This window comes from Macrotis lagotis, chromosome 7 (assembly GCF_037893015.1).
Source record: "Macrotis lagotis isolate mMagLag1 chromosome 7, bilby.v1.9.chrom.fasta, whole genome shotgun sequence".
Taxonomy (NCBI): Eukaryota; Metazoa; Chordata; class Mammalia; order Peramelemorphia; family Peramelidae; genus Macrotis; species Macrotis lagotis.
The window spans coordinates 81201638-81217893 of NC_133664.1; the positions used below are offsets into that span (position 1 = coordinate 81201638).

A 16256-nucleotide genomic window follows, 5' to 3' on the forward strand; every position below is an offset into this window, starting at 1 on the left:
ATAGTCCCTACGTTTTTCGGAGTGTCTACAAAGCATACTGTTCTGCCCAAATAAAAGGTTTGAAATCGCCTTTGGAGCATCCCTTCTTGTAAGCTGGCCCCTTAGGCTTCTCTCAGATAAACTGGCAGTAGGTTTTTTTCCCTTTCTTCCTTATTCCCGACAGTGCAGTTCTCCTTTCCTTTCTATCAGGTCCTAAGCATATCCGTCAGTCCAAATGGGAGCTGAGTTTGCAAGCTGACAAGGGATGGAAAGGGTTGGTGGTGCTGATGTCAGAGCCAGGAGACAGTTGTGATTGGATCTAATTAGACTTTGCAGCAGCAAATAGACAAGCTCCCTGCATGATTGGCTTCAAAGTGGCTGGTGCCAAACAACTAACAGAGGCGCAAAAAGTAGAAGCCCTGCATTCCCAGCCCTGCTAAGGGGAGGCAGCCAGAAGGCGAGCTAGCTAGCCAGAGCTCCTCCGATCCAGGCTGGGGTCTGGCTCTCTTCTCCCGTCTCCCTTCGCACAGCTCGGCCGACAGCGTCGGAGCGCTGCAGCATGCCAGCTCGGGAGATCAGAGACACGCAGCCCAGCTGAAAACTAGTGACAAGAGAACAATTAGCGAGGGGGGCTCAGTCCTCAAAAGTCAGCCCGCTCCTGGATCTGCAAAGCGGAAGCAGCGGCAGCTGCTGCCAGAGCAAGGAAAAAAGGTGAAATTTACCCAGAAAGAACTCGTCTCCATTCCGGTCTATTGAATCCGAGCTATGGCATCGGTCTTGGGGAACAACCGAGGCTCTGGAGGACTAAGTAGTCAACTCAAATGCAAATCCAAGAGGAGGAGGAGGAGAAGATCAAAGAGAAAAGGTAAGCACCTCTCTCTCCTCGCCCCCAACTCACTACTTTGCCCTTTCCCCCCTCCCCTCTTCCCTGTTTTCTCTTTTTCTCTTGATTTTTGAAAAACTGCACTTTTTAGAAGCCAGTGGGATATGAAATACAAACATCACTTAGAAGTGCAGATACTTTAGTAAATTGCTAGAGGTCTGTGTAAGCCAAAAGGATTATTATGGGGGGGGGGGGGATATAACAAATAGGGCAAGCAAAAGGCTTCTTTGACAGGAGACAGTCTTTAAAGGGGTGGAGATAAGGGTGGAGGAAGAGAGGAGAGGAATGAGGAAGAAGCCAAGCTTGTCTTTCTTTCGACCAGAAGGGATTAATTTCCTCTACCAGGTACAGTAGACCAACTCTGTAGTGCAAGGCTTCTTTGACCCTGCTATCACTTGGTGCTGAGGAAAGAATAGCTTGAACCGTCCCCAGTAAGAGCCCTGAAATGAAATTCGGTGTCGGCTTTGCAGATCCAAATTGTCTTTGAGGAAGGAGCTGTCAAGACACTGGCAACGCTTCCCCTAAACAGTCTCATAGTTTCCACTTAGAAGCACGCCACTTCATTTGAAAATATCCTATCCACAACTACAAGGAATGCTTTGCGTGGGGTAGTGATGATCTTAATGAGGTTTACTTTCTAAAAGAGGCACAAGCATAGTATCTGTGAGAGGACAAGCAAGATGTAAACCAGGGAAGGAGGGAAAATTCACTTTGATGACAGGTTGCTGCTGGCAAACTGTTATGGGGCTTGCCTCCTTATGAATATTTCTGGAGCTCAAGTACATAAAGTTAGGCATTGCCATTATGGATGCATGCTGCTTCTAAATAGAGATGTTGGTCCAAAATTAACATTTGCTCTCATAGAAGAAGCAGTGTTCTTAAATGCTATTGCAGCCTGGGAGCTCAGGATAGGCAGATGAAAAGCTTCTAAGGCTGCCCTACTCTCTCCCACAGAGAGGATCTCATGTCATTGTCAGCTGCTTATTGTCGGTCTGGAGAGAAAAGTTGAACCGGTGCACACAATTTGAAATTGAAGGCTTGAGAGATGAGCAAATTTGATGCTAGAAAGAATAGCAAGAAAGACACAAGTAATATTGTATATCCGCCGTCCCCTCCTCCCCCAACAGAAAGCTGCTCATGGAGAATGTATTACTAGATAGGGTCAGAATAGAAAATTCCATGTCACTGCTTAATTTTTACCCTTCCAAACACCTAAGATAAGTTTTTGTCCCAGCATCAGTCTAACTCACAACAGCTCACAAATCCCTTATTGCCTCTTCTCATAATGGAAATTTTCATACAGTTTGAAGTCACAATTGTCAATATCCTTGGCAAGTATTCAATAGGATTGCATGTGAAAAAACAATAATGATAGTAAGTACAGCACAATAATTTTCTGAAAAGGCTTAAAATGCTCCGCTTTTAAAGACAAAAGTGTTTGGCAACTCTTATTTTGCGTTTGGTTGATAAAATGGGTGCTAGATAATTTCACTTGCCAATTTAGAATATTCCATTTTAAAAAAGACTTTTTTAATACTTTCCAAAGTATCAACCAGTGACATCAGCATGAGTAAAACAAGATTTTTAGGGTGGGATGGGACTTACAAAAGAGGAAATGAATATACTTTTGTAGGGTGGGATTTATTGATATATATTAATTAGTGTTTTCTATTAAAAAATGTAAGTATTTAATGAGAAGTATTTTGATAAAAGTATGAAATAGTCATATGAAAACAAATTGTAAAAGAAAAATAATTTTATTTGTGATGGAGCTTTCACCACCTCATTACTAAAAAGGTAATTTCTTCTAATTTCATTTAGAAATCCTTTGTTTTTCAGGAAACCTACATTGAAATATAGGGGGAAATGAACTTTAAATTTTTTTTTATTTCTCATTAACTTGGTGATTAGGACAATAGGTAGAGGCTTCCATGCTTTCAAGTTTTTTGCATAAACCTGGAAATGTTGCTCACCATCTTCTTATTCTTATTCTTAGCCAATAATGCAAGAGGAAAAAGTGGTCAGGTAGAGGGTAGTTTCTGCATATAGGTGAGTCTTTTGCTGAAATCTTCTATAGTGTTTTCTTACAGGGATCATGGTGTGGGAGTCAAAATAGTTTTATCTATTATTTTATAGGAGAAAATCAACTGAATATAGAGACAAATACTTAAGAGTTTGAGATGATAAGTAAAATAATATCCTATGTATACAGAAGGAAAATGTCCCTTCATTTCCCTCGAATATGTAATGTCTAAATATTTTAGTCACTTGGTTTTTCTCATAAAGAACAATGGTTGTCTGGATCTTCAAATTAAGTTCTATTCCTAGACTCATAGTGTAAATTAAGTTTCTTATCAAAATAGACTAAATTTTAATATTTGTCTAAATTAAAGTATCATACCTGTTGATGAACACTAAAATTCACTTCATTATGAAGCATTTTTATAAAGAGCTATGTAGTGAATAAACTGATTACTGCATTTGAAAATAAATGGTTTGAAGAAAAAATACATCTAGAACAATATTTGAAGAGGAGTTTCATTTTATGTCAATTTAACAAAAAATTAAATAAAACTCTTTTTTAAAATGTTAAACAAATCTTTCATTCATTAATAGGTGATATCATGACTTTTCCATCTCCATAATTTAAATATATCTTTGTTATAAGTGTTGTATTCATTTAAAATGATTATATAAGCATACATATAAATTCATGTGCTAAGAAGTGACAGATTATTTTTGGAATAGTTACACTTCAAAACATGATGCAACTTAAGAAGAAATAAATTTTTTAAAAAAGTAAATGTATCTTAAGTTGACTTTAGAAAAATAAAATTCAGACACCTTAATTAACTAAGACAGGATTTATAAAATAGATTTTAATAAGCTCTTTGCTTATCAATGATATCTTTACATGATCTTATTTTGCAGTTGAAACTTTGTCTTAAAATGCTATCAAAATGATTGCCTCTCCTTGTATGAATAAAAAAGTAATAATCTGACAATTATATAGGAGGAAAAACAAGAAATTGAAACAACACCATAGCAAGAACAGAGGAAGGCAGACATAAATTATTTGTATTAGAAAGGGCTAATATCCCATTGGACTAAAGACTAAATTTAGTCTTTACTTAGCTTTTTCTCTATTCATAGGATTTCAAGAAAGAAATAAGAACACTTATGATCTGGGGGTATTCATTGTTAGAGATCTATCACCAAATATACTCACAGTTCAGATATCTCTGAGAGTACAGACTTTTCACTTATTTTAGACCACTTGTTAGAAATGTCCTAGAAAATTTTTCTTGGCTAAAGCTAAATTGTTTGATTGTTTTGGACTTATATATAGTTGCTTACAATAAGTAAATATGTGGAAGGAAGGGCCTTTAATTTCTAATTATAAAAATTTAACCCACTTGTGCAAAATGTCAACAGACAAGATCCACCCATTAAAATTCAGAATATCAGTTCACTACATATTGTCTTCAAGTGATTGTCCATTAGTCACTTTTTTGATTGTTGATATTTGTTGCTGCCCTGTAATAACTTTAGGGAAATGTATTTGCTGGAATGTTTAAATCCGTTTTATTCATTAGTGGACTAGACACATCACCACAATTGTTGTATATGTTTGTTTACTAAAAGCAGGTATTTCTTAGCCTGAAATATAAACTATAATTGCTTGGATTTGATTTTCTCTTGCATGGGCTAATGTAAGAATTGAAAAGAATGTAATACTGGTTGGTGAATGAGTAAATATTTGTTTTGTAAACAAAATGGTTGAAATAGTGGGTTAAAATGTATTAAAAACCGAGCGAGCTCCAAGAGAAGACACAGAGTAAACTGATGAGTTTTTAATATGTCAATCATCATAAATTGAGAGGTAAAAAGAGAGCTTTCAAGATCATTCTTGAATGTGGTATAAATATGTACTTGCTAACTATAATTGAAATTCGGCAGTTGCATGTGACATTTCTTTCTTTGCAACATTTGACAGCAATGCAACTAACTATTCTAAGGGCTTTCAAGCTGTTTCAGAGTTACTGATCAAAAGAACCTTTAGGAGATTGAAATGAATTTTGAAAACACCATAAAAGTACCTATAAAAAAGTTAAAGAAGAAAAAATGGGGAGAAAATGATAGAGAAATAGAACAGGTTTCCAAAGCTTTGGGATGCTAATAGGGAAAAAAAAAGTTGACAAAATGGACAAAATAAGTAAAGCAGATGGGTAACAGAGGCAAGATTATTGTGAAATGAAATTCCATGAAAAATTAATGAAATAGAAAGATTGTGGTAAGGATGGAGGTAGAAAGCTACCGTGGCTTTTCATCTTCCTGCAATGCCAAAGTAATAAATGAACGTGTTTCATCTTGGCTGGTTCAGGGACACAACTCCTTCCCCATGACAGGCTTGTGTCATCGTGTTTCAAGATGCTCTCTGCTTATCTCATTTTCTGACAGCTCAAGAGGAAGGACTGGATTTGGTGATAAAATGTAATTGATTAAACCTTTAGCCATCATCTAATTTTGTAGGATTTTTTTAAAGTGCCTTTTCCTTTGCTGTTGTTGTTGTATTTTATTATTACCTCCAATTTTTAGTGATCCGTGTAATGGCAGCAATTGGAGATTGCATCAAAGGCATTAGCTACAATGACTGAACTTTAAAATAGAATAAAAATATTGGATTCATGAGCCCATATCTAAATAGTGGAGGGTGAGGTTATAGTAATGATGTCTTGCTAGCAACAGCACCTAAGGATGGTTGAGATGACAAAACAGTTGGTTTTTTTTTTATTCGATTTAGGGAAATGATTTTTCTCTGTGATTAACACATGCAATGTTCAATTAACTCCAAATTTGCAACTTATAGCTCTTATTAAGTTAGGTGGCAGATTTAAGTGATATGCAAGCTTACCCTGTACCTATCTTTTGAACAATTAATAATTTAAGATTAGCATTCTGTCTTTTGAGCTTGAGTATTTTAGATCTATTTCTATAAGCAGGAAATAAATCCCACTTCAGTTTGGCTATCAGTGATTTAAAATTAAACATTCCTAAATAGAAAACGGTGAGTAAATTCTGCCCACAAAGCTATTTTTGTAGCAGATTCAGAAACATCTAACACTGTAGATGTTAATTAATATCAAGAGAATTTTAATCTCCTTTATGAGAGTCCTTTTTCAAACTGATAAAGTAAATGGGAAGCATTAAAGGGCAAATGAAATCACCTAATGAAATAACACAAAAGCATTAAAGTTTTTATACTGTTTTCTCAGATTTACCGCTTGTTAGATTTATATATGATTTGAATAGAAATAGCAATACAATTCTGCAAATGATGTCCACTAATTGGAATGCTCAGAACACTTCTATTCAATACTGTTTAGAATTTACAAGTATGATGAGTCTAAATTAATTTCTACATTTACAAGTATTTTCTTAAATATGGAAATTTATAGATTTTGTTAAGGACATGCTATGAATTAGATGTCAGTCCACTTCAAAAAACTCATAAAACAGCAAATCATATAAAAACAATTAAAATAACAATTTCCAACAGTAGATTTTAATAGGAGATAGGTAGAGACATATCTAAACTTTTCAAAGTTTCAATGTACTTTTTAACATTTCAAAAAGTACCTTTTCTAATTAATTTATTATTTTTAAATTATTTTTCATAATTTTAGTCATAAGTAAAATGTTTATAAATGAATACATTTCTATCGTGTTATCAAGTAATCCTTGTCCTCAGGTTGGAAATTATAACTCATTAGTTCTTCTGGGTCAGAACACCCAAATATAGTGGATCAGTTATTTAGAATGAGTTCTTTTTGGAACCTATATCTAACCTTTGTTAATTTTTAAAATGAGCCAGATAATGTGCTCTGAAAGTGTACCTAGGTATGGAAGTGACATTGGAACTGGCATATTTGTTTCCATCAAAAGATAACAAGGATACGAAAAACATTTTTTGTCAGAATTGTGATTTGGTTATTTGTGAACACAATGGTACTTTTCTGATTAGCCAATAAATATTTTAAAGTTAAAATTTCTAAGAACACAATTCCCTCATATTACCATTTCTGAATTCGCCCATATTTTATTCCAATACAAAATACAAAATCCTTGGTAACAAAACAAGTTCTCAATATCATCCTTTTAATGCAGAATAAGAAAAGGGTTTTTTGCATATTATTCATAAATTAATGTTATTTCTCTTTAAAATTCTTTTTCAAAAACATAATTACTGATAGTTAATTATATGTATGTTTATATATATATGTTATCAAAGAAAGCAAAAATGAATGAAATGCATTTTCTTTCATGTTAAGAAAAGAATTATATGAACTTAAAATATTAAACTTATAAGTGCATACATATTTGGGTATGATAAAATTTTTGCTTCCATAAAAATCAAGTTTTATTTTAACTTTTCATTTAGGACTCATTATCTACATGTGATTGATTCTAAGATTCTGAAATCTTTATTGAAGAATCATTTATTTAGGACTGGAATTTCAAAGATACCCCTTGTGCATATCTAAGTCTGAAAGACTGAAGGTGATTTCATTGAGTTATTTCCTTTGCAAAGAAAGCAATCAGGGCAGTCATGTTTGTGTTCCTGCTAATTCAACACAAAAGCATGAATATTCAAGGTGGGTCAAAATTTTCATCAAGAAAGTCCATCTATTTTTTTTTTTTACAAACCCTTCTATGTATTTTATTGAATGGCTTACTTAAACAGAAATCCAGTGGTTCACATATAAGCTAAAATGAGATTTTTAAAGTAAGTAATGACTTCCTTTCATATTATACCTTAACTTGAACTTGATTAAATCCATCAAGCTAGGGAGTTTTAAAACCAAGGAAGTTAATATCCAGTTTAAAAAAAATATATTTCCTTTTATAAAGTAGATCAGAGGTGCTTCCTACATTTTTGTTTTGCCTTTTAGGATAATAATATAATAATATACTTCACAAAAAGAAAACCTCCTATTGTACAGAAGAAAAAGAAACATCTGCCACAGTGGTCATTATTGTAATATGATGAATGCCATGATTAGATCGCAGCATGTTTTTTTCAGTTTGATTCTTGCATACAAAGAGCATAAATAATTCCTTTAAATATCTTAACTGCAAATTCTCTCCATAGTGGAACTAATAATTGCCAACTTTAGAGACTTAAACAATGTCCACTCCATTTATCTGTGACTCTCACCTCCAGTAAATGATAGAAAGAAAATCTTATTTATCATTTTCTAATGTCATCTCATTCCTTCTGAAAGAAAACACATCATACAGAACTGGGACAAAACTATTTTCTGAATCTTGAATCCAACTCCAGTAGTTCAAACTGTCGACAAAACACAAATCCCGTCTTGTTAGGCAAAACTGTGACTTTTTGTTTTTAAGGAAAGTGCTTTTTAGACTTGGAAGGTTTTCTTGGAATGAAACAACACTATTTAAAACCTATTTTTAATAATCTGAATCAATCAAAAGTTTGCAGATTGTTTCCCTTTAAAATAAAAAGTATATCAAATAATTGGAACAGCACTTGGGAAAATGCAAATTTGACAAACACTGAAAAAAACACAGAAAAAATAGTTGTGACCTCCTCTCAACCCTGAATCTGGTTGGGCTCACTCATCCCTATCTACAGCAGATGCCATACATGCATTTTGTTTGCCGCTGTGAAAATAGATGTGTCCTTAAAAAAATATCATCTTACTTTATATCAGGCAGTTCTTGGGCTAAGATACTGAAAAACAAAATGCATGCGAGCTCAGATTCCATCCTCTTAGTGAAATCTGAAAAGACAACTTTTTTCCTTTTTTTTTTCCCTCTGTGATTTGGGACCTGGAAATAGCAGGCTGTAAAAAAATACCTTTCTCTTTTTTCTGATATAGTGAAAAGCTGAAATACACCTATGTTAACAATGCACATGAAAACTGCTGTCCTCTGTCCAACTCTAAACACAAATATTGCCACTGAAACACTTCTAGTCTATTCATCAGAATATTCACATTCAAACTGGTAGGGACTAGCTCTCCTGAACATATGGAGCAGAGAGAAATAAAGAATACAGATCACCCTACACCAGCCTACCACCTCAAGCTGATAAGAGGTAATTTAGAAACCATGACCTGCTTATGGCTCCAGGTTTAGGAGGAGAATAATGGGACACACAATTTCTTTTATAACACCCAAACAGAGTAACATGGGGAATAGACTAACTTCGATATCCTTTTGACAGGTGCTATGCTAAGAAAAAAAATAGAGTCAAGCATAAAAGCATAGCTTAACTGTGGGTAATGTGTTCCTTCAACATACTTGCCATTTTCCTTTCTCAGGTGCTAAAGAGAAATGCACACACGATATTGATTGAAATTGAGGCAGATTTACCTGGTAAGGAGACATTTGGAAGTATGAGTTTATTCATTTAAAAGGTCTGAAAACCTCCAAATCTTCTGCTAACTTTTCATAATCACTGGTTTGTTTTCATTCAGATTTCATTTGGAAAAAAAAATTAATTCATGACTCTGGATCTATAATTTGTAGAATGTGTGGTAGATGTAATTCATTGTCATTTTTGCATTCATGTAGTTTCATCCAGGTGCCTAGTTGACTAAACATTCAAATATAGATTGTGACAATGAGAAAAATATATTCCAGTTTCATTTCACCTCATTGCTTACTATTGGATAAGGCTGTCTTTAGAGTGAGGAAAACCAGGGTTCAAGTCTTGCACTTAACACATACTGTGTTATCATCATTGTTACTAAACCTCTAAAACTATTAAGTTATAGATGTGATAGTAATAGATGTTAAGTTATAGATGTGTTGCAGAATTTTGTCAGAAGAAGAAGCTTCCATAAAGCGGATTCCATAAAATTGGGGACAACGAGATGGCACTGTGGGTAGAGTGCTGACCCTGAAGTCAGGAGTACCTGAGTTCAAATCCAGACTCTGACACTAGCTGTGTGACCTCGGGCAAGTCACTTAATCCTGATTGCCTCTCATTCAGGGTCATTTCCAGTCATCCTGATTGATATCTGGCTACTAAACCCAGAGGACTCCTGAAGAGAAAGAGAGGATGGCAACTTAGCTCAGCACCCCCTCATAGGCTTGTCATGGCATCTCCTCCCTAATGTCATTGTCTTCTTCAAAAACTAAGCACAAGGGGCAGCTACGTGGTGCAGTGGATAAAGCACTGGACGTGGAGTCAGGAGTACCTGGGTTCAAATCCTCTCAAACACTTAATAATGACCTAGCTGTGTGGCCTTGTGCAAGCCACTTAACCCCATTCACCTTGCAAAAAAAAAAAAAAAACAAAAAACTAAGCACAAGAACCACGACCATCATCATCATTATCCTCATCTTCCTCATCCTCCTCCTCTTCTATATGTTTTACATTGAAGTTTCCTTCTCTAACACTAGTGTCTAATTAATAAACTTTAAAGTTAGGAAATCAACTAAGTATAATATGGAGTAATCCCTAAGAAGAGACTTTTAAAATACAATTTTTAAAAATAGAAAAACTTGTGAGAGTAGTCAAATTTCTACTGAAAATGACATGGATTTCTGATCTTTGCTTTAGAGGAAAATGTTTGGAGTTTTTGGTTTCTTATTTTTTTAAGCTAGAGAAGTATCCTACTCCTGCAGGCTACTTAAATAGCAATCACATTTTGTTGTTGTTTAAGACAGCGTTAAAATAAAACAAAACCAAAAAAAACCCTGCTATTTGATTTGTTTTTGTACAGAGGAGGAGAAATCCAAATAATTTTGAAAGTTTTCAAAGAACAGAACTATATCAAATAAAACAAAACTAATATTATTAGAGAGGGGACAACTGGGGCAGATAGGGAGCAAAGAGAAAGAATATGGATTAGGGGATTTAGAAGAAAGGAGAAAAGAGGGGCAGAGAAGATAGAGAGAAAGGAAGAGACAAAGAGGATTATGGAGAAGGAAGGAGAGAAATGGGGAGAGGAAGAGAAATCAAGAGGGAGAGAGAGAAAAACAAATTTCAAAGCAAATTTTGGCAGGAGTTAAGCACTGCTTTGTGATTCTCTACTTCCTATTGAAATCAAATGCTGCTCTTTATTTGCCACTTTACCCTAAAGATTTTGTCAGTGTGAAAAATTCAGTTACTGGGAGGGATGGAATGAATAAAACCCAATCATTGTTCTTGCCACCCATCTATACTTTTCTATATTCTTATCTAATTCTTTCATTTGTGTAAATTTTATCTCCCTTACTAGAAGATAAGTTCTTCAAGGACAGGAACTCTTAAAATGATTTCTTTTTTAACCTCCTACAAACTTCTAGGATTGTACTGGTCACTGAATAGGCATTTATTAAATGGGAATTAAATCCTTATTGGGAGATAAGATTTATCCACATAATCATGAGTTTCTTTCCAATCTCATTATATAGTATTCCCCTTCCCTCACTCAACAATTTAGCCAAAATAAACTCTGTTCTTTCAAAGGGCATTTCAAGTTTCTTTTACATGAGCTGACTCTCTCTCATTATTGAAGAATTATTCACTTTTTCCTCACAGAATTCTTGTTTGCTTTCAAGTGGCAACTCCAAGCCATCTATAACCCCTACAATGGTTCTTGTTCTCACTTATTAATCACCTTGCATTTAATTAACTTCTTAAATATTTATATTATTTTTATATTTATACTATAAATAGTATTTAAAAAGTCTTTTTTTTTGTCTCTCCTGTTAGACTGTAAGCTCAAGAATAGGGATTGTTTCATTCTTTGTATTCATATCTCTAGCACCTAGAATTTTATCCGTTACATAGTAGGCACTTAATAAATGTTTGTTGATTGATGCACATGCAACAATTCAGCATCAGTATAAGTGTAATTTGGTAAAAAATAAGCATAGTAAATATTTTTTCAACATCTCAGTTTAAAAACAGCAAGATTGGGGCAGCTAGGTGGAACAGTGGATAGAGCACTGGCCCTGGAGTCAGGAGTATCTGAGTTCAAATATGGCCTCAAACACTTAATAATTACCTAGCTGTGTGGCCTTGGACAAAGTACTTAACCCCATTGCCTTGCAAAAACCTGAAAAAAAAGACCCACCAAAAATAGCAAGATTCTGTTACATTCTGTAAATATTTCAGTATAGAGATATGATGCTATCTTTTAGCCTCTCTCTGGTCTATATTTTACGTTTGTGTATAAAACTAGCAGTTTGAATTAGATGACCTCTAAAATTTCTTTTAGTTCTAAAATCTATTATTGTTGATATAATAGAAATGAATCAAAATTATGGCATGCACATATAATCTATTAATTTTGCTTTGCCTTTTATCTCATGGTTTGTTTTGTCTAAATGGTATTTCTAACCACCTTGTTCAATTTTTGACTATATCCTGCTAGAAAGTAATGATTGTCTAAGTGACTGACAGGTTTTTTTTTTGGGGGGGGTAGGAAGAATAGATGAGGGGAAGTCCAGATCTATCATTACATCAGTATAGTTAACCCCATATGCAGAAACTTCTTTCCCCGATGTTCACTGACAAATTTTCTAAAATCTATAGTCGAAGAGAATTGAGTTAGGGGAAGTAGAGTTTAAATGACTTGTCTGATTTAGAGTCAGGACTGGAACTCTGATTTTCATAACTTCAGAGCTGGAACCCTGTGTACTAAGCCTTGATTTCACTTATGTTAATCAGAGATAAGGTTCAAAGATAACAATGAGATTCAGAAACACTTTCCAAATATTTTATTAGCAAATTCAGAGAAAATTGTCTCATCTCTTTAGTTCATTTTGAAAAGTCTCTAAGGAAGCATTTTGCATAATCCTTAAATTCAGAAAGATTGTAAACAACACTAGAACATTTCCCCCCAAAAGTATTATAATGTGTGATGTAGAGAAGAGAATACACTCAAACCAAAATGAAATTGAAAAAAGTTTGAACTGGTCACTGTTTGAATTGGGACTTGTAGACTAACTTTCCATTAAAAATTTCTTGCCCATAATTCTAGTTCTGTCAATTATCAGGATGAGCTCATATTGAGGTCAGTCGCCACAGACCTATCCATGATGGGATAATTATTTTGAGTCTCACATACCACTAACTCTTTCGCTCCCCAAAGGTTCACATAGCATTATTGTTGTCTGTTGCTCTTCCTAAGTACTCTAAATAAATAATTTTATTTCTCTCTGAAAAATCCAATTCTCATCTCCCATATGAGATATTTAAAAATTCTTTTTAGTCTCCAAAAATCTAAAGACAAGGACATTTCTGTTTAAGGGGAACATTGAAATCTAGTCAAATGATTTAAGTTAAATTACTGGCATCTTTGAAGAAATTCTGCTTGATATTTCTACTTCATTTTTTTTTCAGGCAGGGCTAGTATCTCCTGCCTTCGAAGTTTTCTAAAAGAGAATGAATGCCCATCTTGGATCGACTGAAACCTTGGAGATGTTAGCATGTTTCCCACATTGCCTTCTATAAGTCTTTGATTCTGTGAACTGATACCATCTAGGGAAGGTCAGAAGAGACTTTTTGAGATTCAATGCATTAATTCTTAATTATAAAGTCTTAGGAAGTCTTTTTTGCTCTCTCCTCTTAGATTATTAGCACCAGTGCTTTATCTTCCTTTTCAATTATCTAAGTACTGCTTCAGCATTTCAGTATATGAATCTGGAGATCTAGTGATTAATCAAGCATGTGGATCTTTATTTGGTTGATCCATGCCTTTGTCTAGAACATGATTTGTGCGGTAAGTTTTCTCTACAGATAATTGCAACTCATCGATAATTTTTATTCTCAGAGAATAGCTTTTCAACTTAACCACTGGTCCATGGTCACATAGCTAGCATGTATAAAAGAGAGAGTTTTGAATCAGGTCTTCTTGACTATGAAGGCTTTTCTATGTCTACTATGCTACAGGGACTCTCATAAATAGAATTTCCAGAGACGAGGTAAGATAGATTTTAACCAGATACAAAGTGAGATGATGTGAGCCAGAACATATAATAAAATACTGTCCTTTTTTTAACAGATGAAAAGTTTGGTTTATTTTCTTATAATTCCAGTAGCTGTCAGCAAAAAACAAATAAATTACCTGTAAACTTTATAACAAAACAAAATGCCTTTAGCAAAATAACTATAAAAAGAAAAACTGAATTGATGAAGTAACAGTACACATAGTGGTATTTTGACTTTGGGAATGGTAAATTTACATCCCAAACCATGACAATTTAGTCAAAGATATAATGTTATACTATGGCCAAAATTAATTGAATTGAAACCTTGCTTTTTTAACTTTATATAAAGCAAAAATATCTGTTTGTAAAGGAAAACAGCTAAAAAGAGATGGGGATCTATGTTGGGCCTAAGAAAATGTTTTATGTATCTAACAATAAGAAAGTGCAGTATTTATTTATTCCTTTTTTTTGTTGATGGTATTTAGCTTAGAAACATCATGGAAAAATAGACAAAAAGAAGACAGAAAGGTAGAAAAGAAGACAGAATACATAGAATCTAAATATGGATGGATAGAGTACCTACACAAATGAAATAATGAAAAGAATTTGATATCAAAATGTAAGTCAGTTTTGTATTAAATCTTCCTGGCAACAGCTGTAAGCTTCAAAACAATTCCTATCTCTAGGAATTACCATATAGTTACTATCAGTTTATCTCCACAATGAGCTTACAAGTCTTCTGTGGCTTTTAACTCTGAAGAACTCAACACCTCCCTCCTGAAGTATATCAAGTATATAGCATTCTTAAGATGTTTTAAGATTTAATATACTTCTATACGCATATCTATGCGTATGGCACCTATATTATTATATCAACATTATGTTCAGTAAACAAGTAGATAAAGAAGTAAGGCTTGTAAACACAATTGCTACGAAATATTTTTCCAAAATACTAAACATGCCCATGTGAACAGAATAAAATTGTTACAGATTGCGGGGCCCCAAAATGCAAAGTTTCATCAAGAACTTGGAGATTAGGACTAGATTCTTGAATACTAGACTCTACCAGTATGACATTCATTGCAGAATCACAACCATAAAAACTATCTTAATAACAGTCAAGAGGGCGGCTAGGTGGAGTAGTGGATAAAGCACCGGCCCTGGAGTCAGGAGTACCTCTGGGTTCAAATCCGGTCTCAGACACTTAATAATTACCTAGCTGTGTGGCTTTGGGCAAGCCACTTAACCCTGTTTGCCTTACAAAAACCTAAACAACAAAAAAAAATAACAGTCAAGAAATATATCATCCATGATAAACAACAAAATTGATGAAATTTTCTTTTTCAAGGTTTTGTTTTCTTTTCTTGGCAAGTAAAGCCATTCTCTGATGCAGATTTGAGAATTTAGAACATCATCTCACTTTAAGTTTAACACCTCTGGACTTCCCTTATCACCCAGACAAAGCTTTTCTTCTGCATGGTGAGGCAAAAATTTTGCCAGGATTGAGGCAGATTGCCTATCACTAAAATGAGAGATTATAAGGCAAAATGACCTACAATTAAAAATAAAGTAGATCCTACCTGCCAAGTCTTTCCTTCCTATATATCCATATCCCTGGTCAATAGTACTTTGGAAGCTTTGCATATTGTTTCTGCCACAGTTATCTTCTAGTGAAAGACTTTTATAAACAAGAGACTTTTGGGATATTTGGTATAATTTGCAGGAACATTTCTGACTGATATATAAGATACAACAAGAGAAAGTAGCAAAAGTGTTGAATATGGGCTCACCATGAGTTCAAATTATAGCTCAAATATTTATTAATTATGCGATTGAGTTTAGTGAGTTTTCTCATTGGTAAAATGGAGATAATATACTTCTAAGGAGTCTTTCGAAGAAATAAAGATATATAGATACATTTTCACGTCGATATACACATAAATGCACATTCATATGTAGGCATGTAGATATAGACGTATATGTGTGTGTGTGTGTGTGTTTATATACACACACACATACACACACATTTATCATATTCCCTGATCTATGAGTTCAGGGTCAAGATAAAACAGAGAGCACTCTAGGGCTGGCTAACTATCCTTATAATATACTGCATCTCTATGTAAATATAAAGATCTTTTTACTTATTTCTAAGTATCATTAAGGAAATTTATATGCTGAAATGTTGTTATACAATGCAGCAAGACTTAGTAGCTAGATTATATCTTATGGTAACCATAAACATTAGTTTTCCCCCTTTTTTCCCTCCATGTCTTAATATAATAAGTGTTTAATTATTTCTGAGTAACTGAATCTACCATGTTCTAAGTCCTCTATTATAAGAGATGTCAAAGAAAGATTTTATTTTTTTAGAAAGATTTTATTTATTTTGAGTTTTACAATTTTTGCCCATTTTTGCTTCCCTCCCCCATCCCCC

At 34.0% G+C, this 16256-nt stretch overlaps 1 protein-coding gene across 1 annotated transcript in view; it reads left to right on the forward strand.

Moving 5' to 3' along the window:
* Positions 1–405: 405 nt before the first annotated feature.
* ADARB2 (adenosine deaminase RNA specific B2 (inactive)) overlaps positions 406–16256 on the forward strand; it is a 704572-nt gene continuing 688721 nt past the window's right edge. The window contains 1 exon segment of the mRNA XM_074193215.1: positions 406–844. Within this exon segment, the coding sequence (XP_074049316.1) occupies positions 745–844 (100 nt within the window). The 5' untranslated portion in view covers positions 406–744.